The sequence below is a fragment of the Sinocyclocheilus grahami genome, unplaced genomic scaffold, assembly GCF_001515645.1.
Source record: "Sinocyclocheilus grahami isolate Dianchi unplaced genomic scaffold, SAMN03320097.WGS_v1.1 scaffold109.1, whole genome shotgun sequence".
Lineage (NCBI taxonomy): Eukaryota > Metazoa > Chordata > Actinopteri > Cypriniformes > Cyprinidae > Sinocyclocheilus > Sinocyclocheilus grahami.
The window spans coordinates 1,017,740-1,044,612 of record NW_015505288.1 but is presented as its reverse complement, the minus strand read 5'-3'; the positions used below and the strand labels follow the sequence as shown (position 1 = coordinate 1,044,612).

General features: G+C 37.0%; 2 protein-coding genes and 1 pseudogene across 2 annotated transcripts; 2 read left to right on the top strand and 1 right to left on the bottom strand.

Moving 5' to 3' along the window:
* Positions 1-6,554: 6,554 nt before the first annotated feature.
* On the bottom strand, positions 6,555-13,411 carry LOC107588880 (guanylate-binding protein 1-like; annotated as a pseudogene).
* Positions 13,412-14,610: 1,199 nt separating this feature from the next.
* LOC107588902 (guanylate-binding protein 1-like) lies at positions 14,611-17,788 on the top strand. The gene is made up of 4 exons (XM_016277154.1): positions 14,611-14,711; positions 17,125-17,321; positions 17,437-17,564; positions 17,702-17,788. Exons 1-4 carry the CDS (start codon positions 14,611-14,613, stop codon positions 17,786-17,788), a joined length of 513 nt encoding a protein of 170 aa, XP_016132640.1.
* A 232-nt stretch (positions 17,789-18,020) lies between these two features.
* On the top strand, positions 18,021-22,127 carry LOC107588879 (guanylate-binding protein 1-like). The gene is made up of 11 exons (XM_016277124.1): positions 18,021-18,068; positions 18,226-18,422; positions 18,538-18,665; positions 18,803-18,912; positions 19,004-19,194; positions 19,609-19,854; positions 20,038-20,186; positions 20,355-20,486; positions 20,799-21,011; positions 21,369-21,471; positions 21,603-22,127. The coding sequence occupies exons 2-11, from the start codon at positions 18,230-18,232 to the stop codon at positions 22,010-22,012; spliced, it is 1,875 nt and encodes a 624-aa protein (XP_016132610.1). The 5' UTR covers positions 18,021-18,068; positions 18,226-18,229; the 3' UTR covers positions 22,013-22,127.
* The last annotated feature ends 4,746 nt before the right edge of the window (positions 22,128-26,873 follow it).

The window sequence follows — 26,873 nt, the reverse complement described above, 5'->3', positions numbered from 1 at the left end:
GTTTATTGAACTGTTGTAAAAAATCAATATCACATTTGTATATGGTAATTTTTGGAGAAAAAAGGCACTCTTCCGTGTGAACTTGAGTATAAATATACACATTTTCTGCCCCCATGTCTTGAATTTGTGATCATTCTGAATGTATTTTAATAGACTGAATCATGCAGTGATCAGGCAGAGCTGAGGGCCATTAAGGAGCTTTTAATCTGCTATACAAAATATTGTGATTCGTGAACGATGCCATACTGTTTTTTTTAATGAATTGAGTGAATACTAAATGATTCAGGCAAGATCTAACCTGTAAAGGTTCACTGAATCATGTGAACAGATTCAAAAGATCCCTTACCAAAAAGTAGTATACTTCAAGTTTATTTTAGTAAGTATACTTAAGTAAAGTTCAAGTATATTTTTAAGTATACTTAATGTAGTAAGTATACAAATATCAGTGTACTAGTAGTATACTTGTAAGTGTACTATTTCAATACTCCTTGGGACTAAATTGGCCCACTTTCTAGTATATAAAAGTATACTTTTAAGTATACTTTAAGTATAACAGTAAACTTTGAGTACACAACTAGTTTACATCAAAATGTTTAGTTTGTCCTGCAACTATACTAAAAGTGAACTTATAGGTATACTAATAGTTTACTAATTAAATACTTGTAGTAGCATTTTTAGTACAATTTGAAGTACTACATCAACTTTACACAGTTATGATGCTGTTTTATGTCTGATGATCGTGTTAGAAAACATGTGGAAGCGTCTGTTGTTTCGGTTTCTTCTTCACTTGTGTTTTTTGGAAATTCTGTACAGAAGATGTGTACTAGCGCCCTCTACAGTATAACAATGAAAACACGGATTCTAGGAGCACAATTATAGCTAAAATATATTTAGACTTTTTCTAAGTTATAAGTCAAGTATACTTAAATGTCATTTTAAGTATATTTCTGAGAAGTACATAAAAAGTAGACTAAAAGTATACTTTCCTATTTTTAGTTTAAAAGAAGTATACTAATAGCACACCTGAATAAACTTCTTTTTCGTAAGGGATTCGAATCAATGTTAAGGTCACAGCCATAACACAAAAGATGGTCAACACAAAAGGCTCGGTCCAACAGGGGAATTTATTTAAAGCTGCAGTCCGTAACTTTTTTTGGTTAAAAATGATCCGAAATCAATATTTGAGCAAATAACCAGCCAGTGTTAAAAACTATCGCCTTACTTTAGCCCAATTCACAACGGTTAGTTTATAATATTGTTTTCTAATTTGAGTGGTACAGGTAGGTTTTCACAGGAAATTCGAGCATGCCGCTTGCGTCATTACGTCACGTCTGTAAACATAAAGAAGCTGTCCCGGCTACAAGGCTATATACCATGTGAGGATCCTGCAGGTGGCGGATCATTTGTAGCCTTTTCTCACAGCAGCTAGAATAATTCAATGTATCAATTTGATGGCGGATTGTAATCCAGACAGGATTATGTGTTTATGAAACACATGTGAATGAAATTAAATTATATTCCAGTTTTAAATGTGCTTTTGATTACAGACAGCCTGGGATTACACAAGATTTGTATTTTAAAGACAACCAGTTCGAAGGGAGCATCATTTGCTTTATGGGTAAAATAATTTCTTAATATGAAATTCGAATGGTATGACAATTAGAGATTAGACCATCCAGAAATTGAAATCTACACACTAATACACACTACTCATAGTCACCAATGCTAATGTTGTTAACATTAATAATTTGAGAATAAAGTATAACAATAATAATCATTTGAACGGTTTGATGTGATATGAGCTAACCGATCTTTAGATGAAATCACTATTGGTAGCGTGATTTATTGTAATGCTTTTTTCCTCAGTTGGTCAGAACAAACGTGGCAGACTTGTTACTTGAAAATTCTTATTTGGGTCATATATTCCAAGACATAGGCTAGGATCTCTGATTGCGAAGTACAGTAAATATCCACACCGGTGCGGTGACTGACTGCCACACACACATACTCCTCAAAACATTAGATTCATCCACGGAGCTGGAGCACAATAAGTGGCTGTGCCCAGCATGATTAATATTTAGTGTGTAGCATGCTAATTAAAGGGAGAGTTCACCCAAAAATGAAAATCATTTACGTCTCGTGTTGTCCACACATAACAAACATGTTGGTTTTAGCAGCATTCTTCAAAGTATTCTTTTGAGTTCTGCAGAAAAACAAATGTCAGAGGTTTGGAAAAACATACATAAATGATGACAGAATTCTGGGTTAACTATACTTTTAAGTAAATTACTAGAAACACTTTTCACTAGTCATCACTATGCAGACAGTGAATGCTGCAATAAAATGCTTGAAAAATACACATTCAACAGATCCAAAGCTTGTTGTTGGACAGTAGGTCTCTTCAGTTAAGATTCCCCCAGTTACTGCAGAAAATAACATGGTGTAACGGTCAATGCAGACATTTACTTTAACTTACTTTCTCATTGGCTCTAACTGCTCCTTGCTAGTCCAGTCAGAGAAGTACAATAAAGATTATGTCCGCTTTCTTAGACTGCAAGCTTTGCTTGGTGTTCACAGGTGTCTGAGGAGTAACGTCTGCCATTTCTTCAGCGATGAAAACACTTCTCTTGATTACTAGAAAAAAAGAATTATTAAAATAAATATTAAATAGAATTAAAATAAATTTGTGGCATCTTAAGAGAAACAATCATTTATTCCTGTGTCTCTACATGCTGAGTGAAGAAGCAACTAAAGTAGCAACAAAATTGATGAACTGTGATGCTGTGTTTTTTGTTGTATAGCCAGTTACATGTGTTTTTGGCAGAGGTGAGCATCTGTACATGTACAGTCTGCTATTTAGTAACTTTAAAAGAAGAACAGATCTAATGCAGATGATCTCAGAAATACTGATGCATATTAATATGATTGCAGTACATTCTCATCATAAACATTCCCAAACTTTTTTGGCCGGGCCCCCCCTTTTTTAGAGAAAAATATTTTTACTGTATAAAGGCTATAACTAGAACTGAAATGTAAATTATTGATGGAAAGGGGTTCCATAACAAAAAAAACTAATTAATAGTTATGACTGTGGACTAACATTTCTGTCAAAATAAATAAACAATTGTGCGCGTGTTTTATTATTCTACAGAGCCCATGAGCAGGGTTTCAGATAACTGATGGAGCTGTTGTTTGTCCGCGTGAATTGAATCTGAAAACACTTTCACGTTAGATTCCTGCATTATGGATAGGCCAGTGACAGTGCATTTTTCCAAACAATGCCATGAATAGAGCAGAGGATAGGCAAAGGAGGTGTTTATCTGTTTCTCTGTAATTGTATGTATGGTACTTGCAGTGGTTTACGCAGGCCTAAAGATTTGCATTTTCTCTTCAATTAGATCAATGAGCCGGTGGTGGAGAAAATGCTGAATGTCTTTCTCAAGTGCAGTATATATTGATATGATAATGAGAACATAGAAGCTGACTGTGTGTACATCTGTCAATATCTGAAAACAGTAGCTGCATTATATTAATGCGATTGTCTCAGGCTTTGCTCTCGGCAGCACTATTGAATCAAAGACCAAAGGCATCTGGATGTGGTGTGTCCGTCACCCTAATAAAAAAGGACACACTCTGGTGCTGCTGGACACAGAGGGACTTGGTGACGTGGCGAAAGTGAGCACAGTCACTACTCACTAACTACTACTAATAATTTCCCAGTCTCAGTTTGCCATAGTACCTCAGAATGAACAGTATTAAGTTGTATTGTGTTCTGATTGAAGTTGCTTTGATCTGAAGACACTCTGTGTTTCAGGGAGACTCCAAGAATGACGGCTGGATCTTCTGTCTGGCTGTTCTGCTCAGCAGCACATTGGTGTACAACAGCCGCGGCACCATCGATAACACTGCAGTGGAAAAGCTGCAATATCCTTTAATCTGCCACACAACCCACTTCCTCTTTCACATATACAAACATACACTTTATAAGATGCTGTTATTTCTTAATGTGCTGCAGATACGTTGCTGAGCTCGCTGAGCATACCAAGATCAGGTCAGCAGAAGTAGTAGATGAGGAGGAAGGGGAAGATTCTGAGATTGTGAAGTTTTTCCCATCATTCACCTGGGTTGTGAGAGATTTCACCTTGGATTTGGTAATTGATGAGAAGAAAGTGACAGATGACAATTACATTGAATTTGCCCTCAATCTGAAGAAAGGTATTTTAGACAGAATTACTGTCACACCTTCTCACTGTTTGGACTTTATTTTCTTTATGGTTTCTGATTTGAGTTCATCATTAGGTTCAGGTGTGTCTTGTTAATTATCCTTGTTTGGTCTGTGTTGCTCTCTTGTCTGTTCATTGTGCTCTGGTCTTACTTCTATGATATGTGTGTTGAATGCCTTCTCCTTGTTTGGATTAACCTATCTGTGGATTTATTAAAGACTTCTCATCTTCATCTTCGTGTATGTTGTACAACACAATTTGCTGACAGAAGACCGGACCTAAAAAGATTACATTTAGCAGCATCATTTCACCCGGTTTGTTTTTTCGTTTTGTCAGTGTTTTTGTTTGATCATGGACCATTTGGCCGCCGTCACCCTGCTGTGCCTTGAGCAGGGTAATCGCTTCCTCGAGGAACACCTGGAGGAATTCCTCAGTCTAGCTTATCTAACCACCTTCTCGGGTTGACTGCCTCAGTACGTTCTTGCATGCTGGCCGGAACACCGCCACCATAGCGCATTTGTCCGGGGAGGGTCCTTGAGGGAGCTTTGCGTAGAGTGGGTGCTGGTATCATGTGGATCATCTATTACCATCGGACTGTCGGACTGGAGACTTTCCCCTAAGCCTACCTGATTCTCTTCATCTGTCTGAGTCCGCGGTCATCTTCGTCCCCCATCTCTCTCTGTCATCTCCTCTTAGTTGTGGGGCTCCATCTCGGGCCAGCCTGGAGTCTCCGTCTCCTGGACCTGAGGAGCCTGTGGCTCCGCACCACCTCATCCCGCCGTCCTGACTCCTGCGCCTGTGCTCCTCCCACCCTCGTTTCCGGCATGGACCATCGGCCATTCAGCCTCGCCAGGCTCCCTTGGTCAGTTGGCTCCACCTGGGTCAGACATAGCCATGCCTCCGCTGCAGACTTGTGGGCCGTCCACTGCTCCCCGGCCCTCCTCCCCTTTGGCTCCAGCGAGCTCTGGCCTCTGGATCCCCACCTACATTTTGGGCAATCAGTGCTACGGCTCTGTCGCAGCCGCCTGGATCCTCAGCATTGGAGTACCGTCCTGACTGTGGCCTGGGCACCTGCCATCACATCCCTGCGTAGTTCAACAAAGGAATATGTGATGCCTGTTTTCTCAATCGGGCTCAAACTGATAAGAGATATTAACGATGCCGTTGTTTACAATACAACCGGAGCACATGCCGCTGAGGTGAGGGGTGGGACGTTTAGACGCGCACTAGAGGCGGTTTAGCCAATCACAACAGACTGGGCTAGCTAACCAATCAGAGACCATCGCCTATTTCTGAGGGCGGGGCTTCATAAAAACTGGAAAAGATCAGCCCATTTCTCAGAGAAGGGACAGAGCTGTGTGGAATAAAGGTAAATGATGTGAAAAATTATGCGTTTTTTCTTTTTTTTAAACGAGGCATTAACACATGTTAGACTGCACCCCATAAAAACAATCAAGCCTAGAAAAAACCCAGTGAACCACCCCTTTAAATGGTTGTCCAGTTTATGAGGTTGGCGGTTTTGCCACAGAAATTTAAAATTAAAATCTAAATAAAACATTCAGTTGTACATTTTTTTTTTCAGTAGTAGTGAAAGTATTTTGAGGCTGCTTAAAAATACCAAGTAGATGTTTTTACAACATTTTCAGCTACTTTAATCAGGAATGTGATAATGTGACAGACACGACACAGGAGTGTTCCATATTCAAGCTTCTTCAGAGGTTTATCCAGTGCCAAGGATACATTGTCATATACTGTATACACAGTCAGCCTGAATCAAAATAATCATTCATTATATTTCACAGAAAACTGCAGTCACCACATTCAGCATACAGGGATGTCAAAATAAACAGCATAGTATTTCATTCATCTGATTACAAGCAAACAAAAACAAAAAAGTGAATACACTCCAATTGAGTTTAAGAACATTTGGTCTGTTAGATATACATTTAAACACGAAAGTACCACACTATTGTTCACTAACAAAGCTCTTACTGGACACAGATATTGACCATAATTTCAAAATGGCCAAATATTGTGGTCTAATCATTGGACGGTTCACAGGAAGATTTACATCAGGATTCAAAGATTTTGTGAATCATTTTAACATTACATGGAAGAAGGCAGTCACTCTGATAACAGTTTTGATCATAAATCATAACATATCTGTAACAAAGTTCGTTGTTACGGGAAGAAGGAGGTGGGAACCGGCGAACATTTAAACATAAAGCTTTAATTATAAAATAAACACACTGTCATCGCTCCTTCTCTTATCCTTCCGGAGCTCCTCCGTGGGTCTCGAGTGTGGCGTGCAGGTGATGCTCATTAGCACTCGCGTCACTGGCCTCGCTAGTTCCCACGGCTCTCGGCCGAGTCGGCCCTGCCCTTGCCACAATACTGTATCCATTTTCAAAACAGTTTTGAAAGCAAGGACAGACCAAAACCAACTGCTTTAGGAACAAAACCCGGCAACAAAAAAGTCGCCGCAGTATGCTTAGCGTGGAGCGTTGGGACGTTTCCTGTTTATTCATATCTCCTTTCAGGCTGTCAACTTCTCTCTGCATCCTGGCAGTCTCCTGCTGAAAGCCCTGCTGTAGAAGAGCTTCCCTTTCCTGCAACACCAAACAGCAACTGAATTAAGAATGGCTAATCCTAATCTTGACCATAAACAGCGTTTATATTCCAAAAACATTACAAAAAGAATATTGCTCTAACCTTGAGCATTACACTTCTGCAATTAATCCAAACAAGCCAAACATGTACAGACTCCATTGGTATTACAGACTCCATGTACTCCTTTAAGCACAGCATTGCACATGTGACACTTTTTTTAGAGTAAGTATCCTGTTTTACCTTCACTTTTGCTTCCAGGACTCGTTCATTGTCTCTCCTCATTCTCTCCTGCTCTCTCTCCATCTGACTAATGATCTGATTCACATGCTCATCGTGGGTTCTTTGCATGTCTTTAAACGCCTGCTCCTGTAACCAGTTCTGTTCCTCTAGACCTCTTTGCCGCTGCTCCCGAATCTCATTCTTTAGTCTTTGCACTGTTTTGAAAAAGCCAAAGTTTAGTCAATACATAAAACAGGTATTTAGTAATGAAAGACTGAGTTACTGTAAGTAACGGTGTATTAATCACAAAATCTGTTTTTTTACTCTTCTGTGCTCTAATTTAAGTCATTGTACTGTCTTGTGTATCATTGGGAGCCTTGACTGATAGAAAGGTATGCAGCTGATTTGAATTGTACCCTCTTTCTCCTGTTCCGCTGCGCTGAGAGATTGGTCAGCTTGTAGAATCATATTTCCAGCCTCTTCCTTTGCTCTCAAATATATACTCAACACTTCCTCACTCTGTGGGGAAAAACACATTTCTAATCATTCAAAATATCAATGGGAGTTTTGTTGGGATTGCAACAAATCATACTTTAAGGAAGGAAATTTATATCAAAATTTAAATAATTTACTCACCCTCATGTCGTGAAAAACCAACATGGTGTTAATTTTGTTGATGCTGCTATTTTCCGTAAAATTACAGTTCGTAGTTACCATGGCTGTCAAGCTCCAAAATGAAAATATTTATGCACCATAAAGTACCATAAATGTTGCCCATATGTCTTGTGCACTATATTAAATATCTTCTGAAGCCATATCATATTGAATGTCATCTGATAACTTGGAATATTGCACATCAGTTCATTAGTCATTCATGGTGTTGTTGTTGTGTTTTTTTCCAACAAGTTTTAAAGTTTGACAGCCCTGATCATTACAAACTGTTATTGGATAAAAAGTATCATATGTACATTCTTCAGAATTTTTAGTTTTGTGCTTAAAATAATAACAGCATATAGAGTTGCAAACCTGGGAGTGAGTAAATGTTTTCAAGTTTCAGTTTCACAACTGTAATCACGTCAGCTTTAAAGATGTTTATCAGTGCTGCTAGATGCTGTTGTGACCTTCTTAAACAATTAAACGTGAGAAAAAGCATGCATGTCTAAAATGTACCATTATTTGTGAGTGTGCTTTTGCTCTGTAGTCACTGGTCAGCTGTGTGAGCGTGTCTCTGTACTGTCCGTATCCTCCAGGTTTCAGGTATGATCCATCAGAAAAGCTTTTTTCCAGTGATTCAAACACCTCTCGCAGAACTTCCTCACACTGCATGTGAGATGCTTCATGATTCTGCAGGCACATATCTTGATATTCATTCTGAATCTTCCCCTAAATCATGAGAAGAAATGAGAGAGTGAGCAAAACTGTTTACACTTTAATCATAAAGACAGAATATCGTTCATGGATTGAATCTCCATTTCTTGAATCTGTGCACATATTCACTATAATAAATGCAAGTGTAGTACAAGTTTTCTAAGTTTTAAAGGTTCATGCATTTAAATACTTTTAATTAAATGTTTCAACTACACATGTATAAATGTAAAATATGTAAACCATTTGATTATTCAGTTTCATTTAATGGAAATTCGTAACACAATTGAAATGTCTAAATCTTAACAGGCTGCAATATTTGTAATGTGTGTATTTGTGCATGCATTTTTTAGAGAATATTGCAGATTTTGCAAAAGAAAAGGAGTCTGTGGTAGTTCTCTTTAGAATTTTTTTTTGAGAAATGGTCACAGCATTTTGTAAATGAATGTGTCCAGTTCAAGTTAAGCTTCATCGACTGCATTTCTGATGATTTATTTTTATTTTGTATTTTTTTTTATAACTGATGGAAAGGTAAAAATTATTTTCTATGCTAGACAACCTTTTGCCACAGGTGTTGCTGATGGAGCTTCTCTTGTATTGAACCTGAAACTTTCCTTCTACTACTTCTTACTTGCAAACGCAAATAGAACATGACAACAGGTTATTTGCCATCAAGAAGCAATTTCATTATTTTGTAGTACGTCCAGTTCTACTTTCCCATTGTCAGTACATACTGATTGTGTATTACGTACATTTAGAGCATAGTGCAAATATGCAAATTAGGATGCAGTATATTTCAGATAGTTTCTGTTTCAAGTTGATCTTTCCATATTTATGTCTGCTTGTCACTGTTTTCCTGTTTGTCCCTAATTTTGTTTGGTCTGTTTGCAGAAGGTAATGTACCATGAGCTCTTGATGGTACATCTGATCATTGTCATTGAAGGCCATGGTGATAAAAACTTCAATGGCCTTCTTCTCTGCAATTTTGTGGATGTCAGACAGCTCTTCTGGGCACATAGGAAGCTGAGCAATGCTGAGCATCTCAGTCATGTAGAACTGCATGGCTTGTTCCACTGCACGGACATTCTGGATCTTAGCCAGAGACACAACTGCATTCTCCAAACAAGGAACCTTCCCACTGCGTATCGCCTCAACATAAATCTCAGCAAGATTACCCAGAGCTGTCAGGAAACACAACTCCTTAGTTCAGTCAACTGTATGTTTTTTGTACACAGTCCATTGATCATTGGTTCTCAAAAGAGATTCACAACTGTCATAAATTTGTTCTCTTTAAGGGATTTTGTGAAGGCACACACATGTTCCAGTAATTGTACGGCCTCCATTGACGGTTTTTGGCTCTGCATTGTTGTAGATGTAACAACAGAACGTGTTTGCCTGCTCAAGGAACTCTGAATCCAGTTCTTTCTCGGACAGTTCCTCCATTCTTCTCATGTTTTGTGTGCTAGCAGGCCGAGAGAACACAAAGCACTTCCTCACCGCAAAGAAATGGCGCAGACAGCGGCGGGGCAGGTTGTACTGCTCAGTCTGAGGTGAGCTACCTAAAATAAGATAATTATGGAATCATAATATATATTGAATATATTATGAGTGCTAATTTACTGTACGCAACGGACACTTTTATGTTATACCTAAAACTGTTAAAGGTGCTGTTAAATGTTATAATACATTTTCCTATCCTATTTTAAGTTTTAGTAGGTCATTTGTAGGTTGATTGGCAGTTATGAACTTTCAACATTGCTGTTTTCTTTTAGCAACCCATCTATCAGCATTGGCTCAACTCCATTAACTTGAATTGAGAAATCAGTTTTTCCAAACAAACCAAAGATACAATGTCTTGAAAGCTTGTTCAGAGACAGCCATCATTTCTGCAATTATGACTAGTGACTTTTTGATGTTTTTCAACAAGACAAAAATCTTCAGTGATGGCATTTATGCTTGTTAGTAAAAGAGTATGTCCTGTATGTGTTCAAAATCAACTCTTTATCTCACCTGATTTGAGTTTCAATGCGCCCTCCAGATACTCATCTGATGTTATTAGTTTATCCCCCCTTTTCAGTTCCAAAGTAAAGTCACGAACAGCCCAGGCAAATGATGGAAAAACACGCATGAAATCTGCAGAACCGTCCTCGTCTTGACCCACTTCTGCCTTCACACGAATGTTCTCTGTCAGCTCTGTAACGTAGCTACATTCAGCACTGTTCAGGAGGAATAACACTGGTGCCATTTATTAACTGTGTTTATTAACCGTTAACTCTGAATACATCATATATGTGTGTGAGAAGGATACTGCAGCTTTTCCAGTGCCGTGTTGTCAATGACCCCTAAACTGTTGTACACTATAGTACTGCTGAGAAGAATCGCCAGACAGAAGATCCATGTGTCATGTTTCTCATCCCCCTGAAATATCAAAAGTATGTGAGCACCAGTAAGTGGCCACTTATTTACATTTAGTAGCAAAGGCCATCCAGTTTAGAACTGATATGTAAAGATCTAATAATTCTGTGCAGTGAATCTTCTCATCTAGAGATGGTAGATTTTTTTGCTATGTAGAGATAACATTGCTATGGATGCTTTGTGGGTTTCCTTCCCCCTCACCTTCTCCACGTCACCAAGTCCCTCTGTGTCCAGCAGCACCAGAGTGTGTCCTTCTTTACAGGGGTGCGGGACACACCACATCCAGATGCCTTTGGTCTTTGATTTATGGAAGCCCGTTTCCGCCACTAAATAAAAATATATAATTCTGTAAGTCATAATAATGAGAAACTTTCTCAAAATGATGATTTAGTATCTCGTTATAATGAGAAACTTTCTCGTAATAATGACTTATTTTCTCATAATAACGACTTAGTTTCTCGTTATAATGAGAAACTTTCTCGTAATAATGACTTAGTATCTCGTTATAATGAGAAACTTTCTCGTGATAATGACTTAACCTAATCCAAAAAAAAAAAAAAGACTTACTCGACGCCTGCGGAACGCAAGAGTGACAGCACGCTAGCGCCATCTGTTGGTCAAAGCCATGCAGGAACACCGCTAACATTGCTTTGTTCTGTAATCTAAAGTGTATCATGCTATAGTCTGTCATTAAATAACGATTTCAGATCAATGATCTGTATGTAGTCTTTTGTGTAATAGTTACTCTGCCAGATAGTTATGGCTTCAAACATTCCAGACCAATATTTCAGTTAAGAAATCCAGGCATTTTATGAAGAAATGAAAGCCATTACACATATAAACTTAATTTATAGAGTAAACATATATAATCTTTATGTGTATATATCTTTTGTCTTTATGTGTAAAACATTTTGTAATGAGGAAAACATTTACAGAGTACACATATAATTAAAACTTTTTTCTTCATTAACATCTCAGGACAGCTATACCATATTTACTTTATGCCCCACAAAAAAAAATTTCAGGTATCTTTTCAGTAAATTATTTTTTGGACACAAAATGAGCATAGACCCTTCATTAATATTTTACCTTTTACTTTATTATTAATTTATATTTATTGTTTACATGAATGAAATTATCTCATTTTAGTGAAGTCACCATGTTGCACATAATATCGTGTCAGCCTTTTCTCTCACCGGACTGTTGTCCTGCCAGGCGGTTCATTAGGTAAGACTTCCCCGTACGGTAGAGTCCCACCACAGACACCACCACCACCGGCTCATTGATCCCATCCAGAATGTCTTTGGCCTCTTTTCTCAAGAGCAGCTTCCCATTTTCATCGTTTTCAATGAGACACACCGGAGCGGCCATGAGTCCGCCACACGCCATGACTCTGCAAAAGAAAACAACAACAAAGGCATTAGCCAGTAATTTCATAATTACACACAGAAACAAAAACAAAAACATATATAAAATAAAAATTAAACTTAAATTTGAATACATAACTGAAAGGCATGTAGAAAAAGAAGCTGTTTATAGCCTACCGTTAGCAAAGCGATTTGTTTGAACAGACGAAACCGTCCTTAAATTCAGAACCGCACAAACCCGATCTTCCGAGGCTGCTTCCGTCTTAAATGTGTGTCTTTGTTCATAAGTAATTAGCCAGACACGCACTCTCACGGATGCTGCCGCGAGTGAAAGTGAAAGTATGCTGGTTCAATTCGCTGAGACAACGGCTGCAGCCAGCGGCTTCCCAGAAATCACCCGTTTAACATAAACAGCTAAACATAGACTCTGGGTTCAGGTGACTAGACGTCCCCGTTTTCAGGGAGTGGTGTGCTGTCCCCGTTTTACAGCACGTTAAAAACAACAGGCAAATAAAAGTAAAACCCGAGCAGCCAGCTGGCAATCGTATGATTGTGATCATTTTAACCAGCAGAGGGCGCTGCGAGCTATACTTGTTGGTCACGCACAGAAAGTGCATACATTGTGGTCAAAATGAGCCTAACATACAAAATAAACTAGATTAAAGAATAGAAAAGATTAATTTCCAAAAGCATAAACATAAAATGTGAAAAGTTGTAATTACTTTACTCAGTTTGTTAAATGTTACAGTTTGAAAAATATTAATCATAGGGCCTATTTGTTTTATATATCTAAATATTTTAATATTTGTTTTCATATTTTCTCATATTTATTGTTTTACTTTTAATGTGTTTTTGCAAAGCTTTTATGTATTATGTATTATAATTTTGTTATAATAGGCCTACTGTTGTAAGGGTAAATAGCTAGCCTATATATCAGCAGTGAGTTGAAGTCGGTGTTCCTGTTCTAAAATTTGATTTACGTAATTCAATGAGTTCATTGTGTTTTCTGTTTGGCTGAAGTTCAAGTGGAACCTGTGTTCCTTTTATTAAACTTAATTTAGGCTACTTCATAGGTACCTGTGGTGATTAAAGAAAACTGTTCACGAGCACGTTTATAAGCCTACCGTTAGCAAAGCGATTTGTTTTAACAGCAGAAAGCGTAGCCTACCGTTCTTAAATTCAGAGCCGCACAAACTCGATCGTCCGAGGCTCCTCCCGTCTTAAGTGCGTTATTCTTGATCCATCATGAGTCATTCACCAGACACGCTCTCACACTGCTGCTGGCAAGAGTGAAAGTGAAAGTAAGCTGGTTCAGTTCGCTCGAGACAACAGCTAACAGTTACATGGGCTTCCCAGAAATCACCCGTTTAACATAAACAGCTAAACATAGGCTCTGGGTGCCACCAGTGTCGGACACATAAATACCCCAGTTTAGGCCCCCCGAGCAGAGGCGTCATATGTCCATTCAAACCGAGAGGGCACGTGCCGCTTAGATTTTTGACCCAAGTGAATTTTGAATGCAGCTTCCAAAAGACAAAAAAATTGACTAATAATATTTTTACATTTGATACGATCACACCGGTGTGATTACCATGCTGCTCAATTCAAATCTAAGACTCAATTCAGACCTGAGACTCGAACCCACGACATTCGGGTTACATATATATATATATATATATATATATGTAGAGAGTTCAGAGAGTTCCTCAGGGGCATGTAAAAAAGGGGCAATGTAAAAAAATTATAGGTCAAAAGTTAGTATATATACATGCAGAGAGTTCAGAGAGTTCAAAGAGTTCCTCAGGGGCATGTAAAAAAGGGGCAATGTAAAAAAAATTATAGGTCAAAAGTTAGGATACATTACTATTTTATATTTTTGCAAGAAGTCACTTATGGTCACCAAGCCTGCATTTATTTGATCAAAATCCTAATATAGGCTACTTTAGAATACATTTTATGCAATGCTGATTTAGGCTATTATCAATGTTGAAAACCTGTGATACTTTTTGGGGTTCATTGATAAATGAAAAGTTAAAAAAGAACAGCATTTATTTAAAATATAACTTTTGTAAGAATATACACTACCGTTCAAAAGTTTGAGGTCAGTATTTTTTTTTAAAGAAATTAGTTTTTATTCAGCAAGGATTTGTTAAATTGATAGAAACAGTGATAGTAATGTGCAAAAGCCTGAAGAGGAGATTTACTGGAAATCATGATGCTTGCAGAATTGACTTGAAAGTCAGCCAGTGGCGGTTCTGGGTGAGTAGATATCAGGGGCTTACCCCAGATAATAATTAGCCCGTTACTAAAACTATATATATATTTGTTGTGCTTGTGTGTGCATGCTTGGGTTGTGTGTGTGTGTGTGTGTTTAATAAGTATATCTGTGTATTCTGACTCATCATACATGCATGTCTGGGCTAAGCCCCATAGATATAGACGGAGCTGACCACCACAACCCTTCAGTATTTATGCACGAGCTTCAGTCAGAACCATCAGAAGGCAAGCAGAGGTAAGATCTATTTTTTTCTCCTCTTTAAATTACTTTAGCAGACATTAGAATTAAAATCTCTTAAAACACATAATCATACAGTCCAAAGCAGTAATTCAAGTGTTTGTAATGTTTCCATATTTCAAGATTGTTTTTCTTATTTAAGTGAAATCTTTGAATCTACTGAAAGCAGTCAAATCTATGCAAAAGTACCCCAAAAAATGTTTACTGGGACTTTCAGATACCAAAACACCCATCATTCTCTTTAGTTTATTTGAGTGGATCTTGTTTTATTATCTTGATCTTGTTTTGTGATCTTTATTATTAAACATTTTATAATAACGTTTGCAGTAATTCAAGTGTTTGTAATCTGTTTCCATATTTCAAGATTGTTTTTCTTATTTAAGTGAAATCTTTGAATCTACTGAAAGCAGTCAAATCTATGCAAAAGTACCCCAAAAAATGTTTACTGGGACTTTCAGATACCAAAACACCCATCATTCTCTTTAGTTTATTTGAGTGGATCTTGTTTTATTATCTTGATCTTGTTTTGTGATCTTTATTATTAAACATTTTATAATAACGTTCAGCTGTAAGTCACTTATAAGTGGTTAGTTAATGATGAACTAATCATTTACAAAACATAACTACTTGTGTTCATAAATTATTATGCTATGTTATGTGATATGTTAATATTTTGTATCTATGTTTTGTAGCAAGTGTAACAGTGTAAACTACTCATCAGTTGTAAATGTTTTTTTCTTACACCCCAGTGTGTACACACACACAACCTGTAACCGGCAGGTTTGTAAAACATTTACAACTGATGAGTATTTTACACTTTAGTTTAGGGGATGCAGAAAGTGTTGTAAATACAGATCCTTTGTAACAGGTAAGAAAGATCTACAAATGATTTGTAACACATTTACAAGTGATGAGTAGTTTACACTTTAGATTAGGTGATGCAGAAAGCTTTGTAAATGATTTATTCATGCGTTTACACAACAGGTTTTGAATTCTTTGTAGTGTGTACTGCAGTGTAAGGGCTGACAGGTGAGGGTGTAGACAGATGTCTTCTCTGACACATGGAGTATTTTAACACTGTGCACTTGAGTGGAGGGTAAAACTGGTTCACATTATCACTAGTTCCCACTCACTCCACACAGAACACAAGTCTGTGCTGATGAGAGAAATGGTTTAACACAACCCACTGGAATCCCCCGACTGTAAGCCATTTAGAAATGTTTATTCACTTGACAGCAAATAATTTATTATGCTTTAAAAAAATAGTTTTATCATAATTGCATTTTTGGGCTTTTCAACAGCTACAACTTTAACGAAACAAACATAAATTATATACTGATAATTTACTAATGGTTTAATCATCATTTGTTCATGATTAAAACATGTTTTTGAGATAATAGTACATTGTTGACATTTCAATGATTTATAAGTGATTAATAATATATTAACTAGTAACTATACTGAAAAAAATTATTCACTGAATTTACTAAAAAAATGTTAAGATAAGTGGTTGCAATCAATTTATTTTAGCTACATTTAAATAAACAAATTTAGTTGACTAACGTTCAACATTTTTTAAAATTTAAATGTAGCTCAAATAAATGATTTGCAACCACTTACCTTACAAAAATGTAGTATCACTTTTTTCAGTGATATTAACCTTTTACTAAGGATCTGTTTGATTATTTCATGATGCTATTTTTTAAAGATAACTTACGACAGATTAGTAAATCGTTAGCATATTACTTATTAATCATTTGTGAACGTATAGTTGTTTTGTAAATTATTAGATAATCATCATCTAATCACTTGTAAATTATAACTTAATCTACAAAACATAGAAAAAAATATTAATATATCACTTATTAATCATATATGAATGCATAGTCATGTTTTGTAAATGATTAGTTCATCATTAAATAATTACTTGAAAATGACTTTCAACTGAACATTATTATAAAGTGTTACCCTGATGGAGCGGTTGTTTTTCAGCGTGAACTGAATCTTAAAACATTTTCACTTTCGATTCCTGCATTATGGATAGGCCAGGGAGAGTGCATTTTTCCCCAGTCCGTACCTTGCATAGAGCAGAGGATAAGAAGCTTATAGGCAGAAGAAGTGTTTAGCTGTCTCTCTTTAACTGTATGTAGGTGCAGTGTATGTTTACGCAGGCTTAAAGATTTTCAATATTTTTCCATTAACTGCAGCAAATTTAGAAACATTCCACATGGACTTTACCTGCCTCTAAATAAGGTAATCGATAATAATTAATTATCACTTGACAAAGAGTTGTAATACCATGATGCAGATCAGCCTAGCTGCAGTGCTGAAACTCAGACTCAAACTGTCTCAATGTATGGCACACTGTACAGTAAGTCTGTTTAATTTTGTGTGTATGGTTTTTACTTAGGATCATGTCTTGTAGTAAATACATGCCAGCTCCAGTGTGTCTCATTGAAAACGATGAAAATGGGAAGCTACACATGAAGAAAGAGGCCAAAGCCATTCTGGATGGGATCAATGAGCCGGTGGTGGTGGTGTCTGTGGTGGGACTCTACCGTACGGGGAAGTCTTACCTAATGAACCGCCTGGCAGGACAACAGTCAGGTGAGAGAAAAATGTTGATATGTTGATATGATAATGAGAACATAGAAGCTGAATGTGTGTACATCTGTCAATATCTGAAAACAGTAACTGCATAATAATAATGCGATTGTCTCAGGCTTTGCTCTCGGCAGCACTATTGAATCAAAGACCAAAGGCATCTGGATGTGGTGTGTCCGTCACCCTAATAAAAAAGGACACACTCTGGTGCTGCTGGACACAGAGGGACTTGGTGACGTGGCGAAAGTGAGCACAGTCACTACTCACTAACTACTACTAATAATTTCCCAGTCTCAGTTTGCCATAGTACCTCAGAATGAACAGTATTAAGTTGTATTGTGTTTTGAATGAAGTTGCTTTGATCTGAAGACACTCTGTTTCAGGGAGACTCTAAGAATGACGGCTGGATCTTCTGTCTGGCTGTTCTGCTCAGCAGCACATTGGTGTACAACAGCCGCGGCACACCCTGATGGAGCGGTTGTTTTTCAGCGTGAACTGAATCTTAAAACATTTTCACTTTCGATTCCTGCATTATGGATAGGCCAGGGAGAGTGCATTTTTCCCCAGTCCGTACCTTGCATAGAGCAGAGGATAAGAAGCTTATAGGCAGAAGAAGTGTTTAGCTGTCTCTCTTTAACTGTATGTAGGTGCAGTGTATGTTTACGCAGGCTTAAAGATTTTCAATATTTTTCCATTAACTGCAGCAAATTTAGAAACATTCCACATGGACTTTACCTGCCTCTAAATAAGGTAATCGATAATAATTAATTATCACTTGACAAAGAGTTGTAATACCATGATGCAGATCAGCCTAGCTGCAGTGCTGAAACTCAGACTCAAACTGTCTCAATGTATGGCACACTGTACAGTAAGTCTGTTTAATTTTGTGTGTATGGTTTTTACTTAGGATCATGTCTTGTAGTAAATACATGCCAGCTCCAGTGTGTCTCATTGAAAACGATGAAAATGGGAAGCTACACATGAAGAAAGAGGCCAAAGCCATTCTGGATGGGATCAATGAGCCGGTGGTGGTGGTGTCTGTGGTGGGACTCTACCGTACGGGGAAGTCTTACCTAATGAACCGCCTGGCAGGACAACAGTCAGGTGAGAGAAAAATGTTGATATGTTGATATGATAATGAGAACATAGAAGCTGAATGTGTGTACATCTGTCAATATCTGAAAACAGTAACTGCATAATAATAATGCGATTGTCTCAGGCTTTGCTCTCGGCAGCACTATTGAATCAAAGACCAAAGGCATCTGGATGTGGTGTGTCCGTCACCCTAATAAAAAAGGACACACTCTGGTGCTGCTGGACACAGAGGGACTTGGTGACGTGGCGAAAGTGAGCACAGTCACTACTCACTAACTACTACTAATAATTTCCCAGTCTCAGTTTGCCATAGTACCTCAGAATGAACAGTATTAAGTTGTATTGTGTTTTGAATGAAGTTGCTTTGATCTGAAGACACTCTGTTTCAGGGAGACTCTAAGAATGACGGCTGGATCTTCTGTCTGGCTGTTCTGCTCAGCAGCACATTGGTGTACAACAGCCGCGGCACTATCGATAACACTGCATTGGAAAAGCTGCAGTATCCTTTAACCTGCCACACAACCCACTTCCTCTTTCACATATACAAACGTACACTTTACAAGATGCTGTTATTTCTTAATGTGCTGCAGCTATGTTGCTGAGCTCGCTGAGAATATCAAGATCAGGTCAACAGAAGCAGAAGATGAGGAAGATTCTGAGTTTGTGATGTTTTTCCCATCATTCACCTGGGTTGTGAGAGATTTCACCTTGGATTTGGAAATTGATGGGAAAAAAGTGACAGATGACGATTACCTTGAATTTGCCCTCAATCTGAAGAAAGGTATTTTAGACAGAAGTACACTGACACATTTCGCAGATGCTTTTTTCCCCCCAAACAAACTTACATTCAAGTACATTATCAGTTCTTGGTTCCCCTGGGAATCGAACCCATGATCTTGGCATTGATTCAGTTCTTTTCTGGAGCAGAATTTGAATTTAAAATACATTGATATCATATGACCCATGATATCCGTTCTGTGAGGTTTTTGACATAACTGCTGATGCCTGCAATCTAGACTACATACTAAACTGGTACGATACAGATGTTACTGATACTACAATACACACAATACATGCATCAGCTGTACGCATTTGTGCAAATGAATGATACCTGAAAAACTGAAATATGCTGACTGTCTTAGTGCCACTGATTTGGTGAATATTTCTTTCTCTTTCTTGAATGTTCTCTTTTTAGGTGTGGGTAGGAAAATTAGTGACTACAATCTGCCTCGTGAATGTATCAAGCGTTACTTCCCTAGCCGGAAGTGTTTTGTGTTTCCGTTTCCCGTTACCTCCCAGGAAGACATGACACGCCTGGAGATCTTACAAGACCAGGACCTTGCACAACGATTTCTGGAGGTCACAGGGAATTTCTGTGACCATATGCTTGTTAACAGTGCCGTGAAAAGACTGAAAGGAGGACACATAGTTACTGGCCAATGTGAGTGTTCTACCAAATGAAAAGTTTCATTAATTTCAATGTTTAAACACATTTCAGATACAGTATAAGCTTTGCATAATCACACAAATAAATAAACGAATTAAACATTTATTTTGTTAAACTCTTCATCTGTGGTTTGAAGATACTATGGAGCATCTCTTAACTGTTTGTGTGTGTTGTCAGTGCTCGGGCGTCTGGTTGAGATTTATGTAGACACAATCAACAGTGGTGAAGTGCCCTGTTTGGACAATGCAGTGGTTGTTCTGGCAAATCTAGAAAACCAGGCAGCTGTTCAAGAAGCTTTGAAAGTATATCAGAGAGGAATGGAAGAGGTGAGGCATGCGCTCTCACTGTACGTCTCTTTGTGTCTCTGTACAGATTAATAATCCCATCCAAATATTTTGAATATGTCTCCAAAATCAGAACCACCCATTTTGACGTGAAAATATTAAATGAATGCACAAATACCCTTCAAGTAAACACACACTATGTTTTTACAGGTAAAGAATACGTTACCAATCAGTATAGAATATTTGACCTGTGAGCACCAGAAATTCAGCAGTCTGGGCATTTCTGAGTTCACAAAACGCTCATTCAAAGATGAAAATATGGAATACCTGAAAAAACTGGAGGTGAGTTAAAATGTATAAGATCGACTCATACTTGTACACTCATGCATGCATCCTATCTTATATGTAACTGGGAGATTAATGCCATTGGAATGAATGGGATTAGTAGCTTTCTGCAAGTATTATTTTACTGGATGTGTCAGGTTAGAGATTATTTCATGTGTTGTCTGGTGACCACATAAATTACATCCATGAGATTAATACAACTAATTCACAAAACAATGTATACAAACACAATTTTCTAATACTTTCAGTCTTTGTGTAAGTTTATTTATGTAGGTTTGAGATTTATATCTGCTTTTAATGCGTTTATAGGAAGCTGTATATATGTGCTATGCAGACTTGCTGGAACAGAATCAGATGGCATCAGAGAGAAAGTGCAGAGATTTGCTGAAGGATCTGTTTGCTGACATGAATAAATGGCTGCAGGATGGAGAATACAGTCAGTCTGGAGGATATGAACTCTATAAAAGAGACAGAGACGCCATTGTTGAACAGTACCGCAGAGAACCCAATAAAGGTGTAAGGGTAAGGACACTTTCAGTGTCTATTTGTGAGTGTATGTGACTCAAGTGCATCTAAACTATAAGGCTCTCTTTATATCTGGCATTAACATATGTTTTGTATATGCAAAGTATCTGTATTTTTTACCCCAGGTTTCACAAAAGTGCAATGTCTATTGCCCATTTCACATTGCAAAATCAGAAAAAAAATCCATAAAAGTGATGTATATGATTATTAGCTGTGTAACCTCATTTAATATAACCATTTTGTGGTTAATGAAAGCACATTTGCATTTACACTTTAATTGTGTTCACAATCCAATCTAGCATTACCCCAGGACTTGATTTAAGAACCACTGGTCTAAGTTATGTTTATGTGCAGGCTGAGGCTGTGCTGGAAGAGTTTCTGAAAGAACGGGAACCCGAAGCAAACAGCATCCTTTGCATGGATAATAAACTCACTGAAAATGAGAAACAAATGAAAAGTACGTTTATATTAGGCTTTTTTGAAGCACAGGATGTAGGCATCTTAAACACTTAAATCTGAATTACTTAGAGTTGAAGTTAATTGATCATATATCATTTCATTCTCTTTCTATCTTGACTGAATGTTCAGAAGAGAAGGAGAAAGCGACTCTGCTGGAACAGAAGTTGAAAGAGGAAGAGGAGAAACGAATTGAGAATGATCGAATGATGGAGACTGAGAATATGCGGCATGAGGACATGGTAAAACAGATGCAGGAGAAGTTCAACAAGGAGCTGGAGCAGCAGCAGCAGGAGAGGGACAGAGCCATTGAGAGCAAACTGAAGGAGCAGGAAGAGATGCTAAAGAAAGGCTTTAATCAGAAGGCTGAAAACCTTGAGGAAGAAATAAAGAAGTTAAATAATGAAAAGAAACGCTTAAGTGGAGGTAGCATTTTTAAGGACTATGTAATGCCATTTCTTCGCCCTCTTGTAGAAATGGTTCCCAACCTCCTCATGCAGAGATTAATGTTGAATAGCCTGAAAATGGGATTGAAACGTTAAAACCCAAAACTAGGGCTGTGAATCTTTTGGTAGACAGTGAAAGGATTGAATTGATTTCCTTATGAAATTAACTCTTCATGAAACCAATACTCAGGAACTCACACAAAACAGACACCATGCAATAAAACAATAAAACTTATCTGGAGAAGAAATCTTCAAAGAGAGCAAACAACGCCTCTCTCCTCGCCCATTTACGACCCCCTTCTCCCCCTGGCCTCTCTGCCTCTCCCTCTTTCCCCCCCAAAAGGTTTCACCCAAAGTTCATTAAGAATACGCATATCCCACATATCATGTATCTTGTGAACCTGTTGTTTTTCCCCTTCATGTTTAGTATCATTTTAAAGGTCTTTGTGCGATTGGTAAATTGGTTTTAATTTCAAAGTAGACGATTAACGATTCGATTCTGCATTCTTTAAGGGCATTCACAGGATTAGTTAAATGCTTCCCCTAAATTCTTTAAATACTTAGACAGGGGGCAAATTACACAGCAGCCTTTATGGTAAGAGAACCATAGGTTACCAAAAAAAACACTTTTGTTCATTGTTAGATGCTAGTTTAATAGCATATGCCATGTCATGCTATGGCACGACATGGCATATGTAGAAATGTATGTAAGCCAAGATTTAAAAAAAAAAAAAAAAAAGAGCTTTAAAAGTATTATGTATAGGCTAACATTTTGTCACACAGGGGCGTGCAGCCATCATTTCAGAAGTGACAGAAATGTATTTTTTATTATGATTTTTTTTTTTTTACAAGGAATTATTTTATTATCTCTTACTTTGAATTTGCTATAAGAAATCAAATACACTGCTGGACAACAATCAATCATTTGTAATCTATAATTTTTTCCTAATGCCAATTTTATGATCGTTTTTAGGGTTTCTGCAGACTTGAACAAGTTAAATTTAAGACTTTTTAAGACCTTTTTAATACCACCTTATATGAAATTTAAGACCTAAACTTGCAATGGAAATACACATTTTATTACACACATATATGTAATATTTAATGTGTATAAATTAGAAAAAAGAAAACAAAATATCAATGCTGTAATAAATGGTATTTATTACTATGATATACAATGAACTTTTCATGTCAGCAGACAATATTCCATATAAAATATCCCCACAAAATAACTGCATCACTGAGATTTTTGGTGGAGTAAACAATTTATTCTGAAGCAATATTTTCATCAGTGTTCTATCAGCTTTTCCATACTTAAATCTGCATATCTGCCTATTTTTAACCTTTTTAGATGTATGCATCATCTTACATGTCAAATTATTACAATTTATCAATAAATTCAATAGCGTCGTGAGAATATTGAGTAAAATAGCTCACTTGTCATGGTGTTATTTAACTGTATCATGTTATGAATAAACTAAACATTTTGAATTTTTACCTCAGTGTGTTTCTTCTGAGTTTATGTCTGCTGTCACGCTCGTTTAGCCTGGAACGTCTTAATTCTATGAGCGCGAGATCACTTCTCTTTCAGTGTAAAAACTTCTTTATCTCATTTTCATAAAATAAAATGCTATAGTATTTACCTTTTCCTCTCCATCAGCGAATGATGATTCTGAAAGAAAATGCACCTGGTGTCTGTTAGCTATAGCAACAAATGCTACTTTCATGCATCTGATTATCATATAAACCTCGCGCTCTTATTTCAAGGTTGTTGTTAATGCTGTGGTTATTTTAACAGTTTCCTTCGTACATTCGGTTGAAAGATCATTTATCATTCAATGGAATGCGTGTGCATTAGACACTTTTTTTTATCATTTGTGCTCCGTCCATGCAATAAATGCACAGCCTTTGACTGCTCAGGTAATGTCGTCGGTATGACCGAGAGCCACTGAAAAACTACAGAAAAGTAAAACTACTTTTGCTCGTCAGGGTTTGTAATCGATGCATCGAGAAAACGAGTGAATCGTTGCACCCCTACCCAAAACACAATCCTTGACTCATATTTTCTATTCAGTGACATATCTCCATTGCCGAATGTCTGATTTTGTAGCCTTTAAAGACTTACTAAAGCATGCACTTTCTAGAGCAGGTAAATGAGCTGAGAATCCTGAACATATGCACCCTTGAAAGTGCACAATGTTCATCGTTAGCAGCAACCACAGGATTTGTAAAATGGCAGTCCATCGTTTGGATTAAAAAAAAGTAGTTCCAGAACTGGTGGTTGGGTCGCTGAAACAGATTGCAATTCCATTTTGTGCCATTAGAGGTGTAGAAATTACACACTGCATTTACAAAAAAGCATTCACTGGAACTGGCACTTTGAATCCAAAACATGCCTCTGTCTGCCACTGATGGGACAAAAAGGGAAGTCCCTCCCCAAACTCATTCCACTGGTTGAGTGAAATGAATAATGTTTAAATGTGGACATGCTGTCATAATTGTTAAGGGGCTTAAAATAGGAAAGGAATCTGACCAGATTCTGAACAAGACTTACTGAATGTTGTTGGGAGGAACAAGTGTTCCTAAACTTTAGACTAGAATAGATCAATAAGTCTGGCTCAAAGTCATTCATAGGTTGCCACCTACTGGTGTAACAGTTACCTATACATGCATCACTAAACTATTAGCAATTACAATTTCTTGCAATATTTTGATAAATGGATTTGGAAAGGTGGTGGATTTTTTTATGGAGATGCAAAAAGGAAATGTTTTGATAAACATAGATAAATAGATTAAAAGATTTTTTTTTTTAAATTAATATATTCCTGTTTTTGCTTCAAAAATTTACTTATGTTGCAGTAAGGAAATGGTGTAATAGGCCACACGTGGTCAAGAAAGGGTCAAAGGGTTATTGAAAAATAGCTGAGATGTGCAGACAATATGAAGACAAGGATGCTCATCCCAAATATCTTGCTCTTTCTGAATGCAGTCTATGTGCATATGATCAGTCTAGACCAGGGATGGGCAACTGGCGGTATACGGCCCGCAGTGTCTTTTAGTACGGCCCGCTGGATCACATTAGACTCGGATGATCAATTTTAAAACATTTGAAAAGCAAGTCACGTAAAGATTGCTTTTAGTTTATGTTTTTAATACTATCTCCAACCAGGAGAGGTCGCTATTTCCAGTCGCTCCCCTATTCATTTCAGCGTAGTAGGACGTGCACTCTAATGTAAACATTCATTAACATTAGCAAATAATAAATGAAAAACTGACCATGAAAACAGTATTTTCAAGTCAAGATGGTAAAGAGATGATCTTTTTACCAAGTTCAAGGGGATATATACCATAAAGGCTGAAATGTGAAGTGCAGATCTTAAAAAGGCCTTTAAAGGTCTTAAAGTTTGAATTAAAAAAAAAAATCCTGCAGATACCAGGTTATTTTATGGTACCATTTGGAATAACTTTATTATTATTTTTTTTTTATTAAGCCCTTTTTAACTATCCTTTTAGGTTGTTTTGAGAATGTTCAAGACGGTTTAAAAGGTGTGTGGACGTGGATTAGTAATCTGGCCCCTTGGTATAAAGGAGAAAAAATGCTGGCCCTCGTCACTATCAAAGTTGCCCATCCCTGGTCTAGACTTATGAAAATGCTTAGCACTGTATAACTCACAGTCATATGACTAGCTTAAATCATCATGACCAATCCCCAGATCAGTATAGCAAGTCACAGTGAAGAAAACTTTAACTTTAACACTTAATTTATTTTCGTCTTAATGTAATTTGGTCCACAAAACATACAGCATATATTGTGACATAATATAACATTCCAGTATTCTACAATAAAATTGTTTTTCCTCTGAGCATCTCTGATCTGGTTCTTTTTCCTGTGCAATGGTTTGCAGATGCCCCACCTTAATTTTTTCTAACCATAGACAACACAAAATCTAATCGCAGCACTTTTGATGAATGTCTACACAATTTTTTATTTTGTCACTTTATCTGAATATCAACATTTGTCAGGATTAGTCAGTCAAAACAGTTTGGAGGTTAATTGATCTAATTTTGTCTAACTGTGTCTCTGAAAAACAATGATCTATGACATTGCACTATGTTGAATATCAAAGTTTTATTTGTGTGTATTTGTTAATGAAGGATTTGTGGAGTATAATTATAGTTTTTTTTTTTAGCAAAAAGATCAAATTTGACCCTTGGTGTAAGATGCAATAAATGTAATAATTATTGTATGGGGTTATTATTTAATATTCCCATGAATTAGATGTAAACTTCAGACATCTTCGCTTTCTTTAAAACCTATAGCCTATAGGTTCAACATTAAATTTGTATTCACAGTGTTGCTATTATAACATATCTTCAATTAAAATATGGGCAACTGAAAATGTTTACCTTTTAGATTACTCTCCTTAACTGGGATCCTGCTTTGTCTGTCATTAGTTATTTAATTATTCAACTAAATAATCAAAATTACATTTTAAATAGAATAGTTGATTTAGTATTTTACATGAATGACAGTTTAAAAAATATATAAATATTAATAAGAATTATAGGCCTATCAAAAGTTATTCATACACTCTGTAAAATTTAATTCAGGGGGGCTTCTTACCCCAGGTAGGTGGCCAGTTTAACCCAGTAGAGGTAATCTTAACCTCTCTTTCAATATTTTCCTGTAACAAATTAGCAGATGTTTCTATTTATTTCCTATAATTAACACAATGGCTGATGCATCATCATCGTGCACATGCTAATCTTATATATGTTTAAAAGTAATCCACATTGATTTTAAGGGGCGTATCTTCCCCTATCTTATCTTATAAACAAGTGATTGAGAAAGACAGACATGTAGATGGATGGACACCTATTTCTTTATCCATGCGCTCTGTCGTTAAGCAAAAAGAAAAAGGGAAGGGCAACCATGACCAATGACTGTCCGCGCTCT

Bases quoted from the DNA above. Each gene is read 5' to 3' on its own strand.
- LOC107588879 (XM_016277124.1), top strand. From the start codon at position 18,230: ATGTCTTGTAGTAAATACATGCCAGCTCCAGTGTGTCTCATTGAAAAC. The intron at 19,195-19,608 runs GTATTTTAGACA...TTCTCTTTTTAG, and splicing joins TGCCCTCAATCTGAAGAAAG to GTGTGGGTAGGAAAATTAGT. The intron at 19,855-20,037 runs GTGAGTGTTCTA...GTGTGTTGTCAG, and splicing joins ACACATAGTTACTGGCCAAT to TGCTCGGGCGTCTGGTTGAG.
- LOC107588902 (XM_016277154.1), top strand. From the start codon at position 14,611: ATGTCTGGGCTAAGCCCCATAGATATAGACGGAGCTGACCACCACAAC. The intron at 17,322-17,436 runs GTGAGAGAAAAA...CGATTGTCTCAG, and splicing joins CCTGGCAGGACAACAGTCAG to GCTTTGCTCTCGGCAGCACT. The intron at 17,565-17,701 runs GTGAGCACAGTC...ACTCTGTTTCAG, and splicing joins GACTTGGTGACGTGGCGAAA to GGAGACTCTAAGAATGACGG.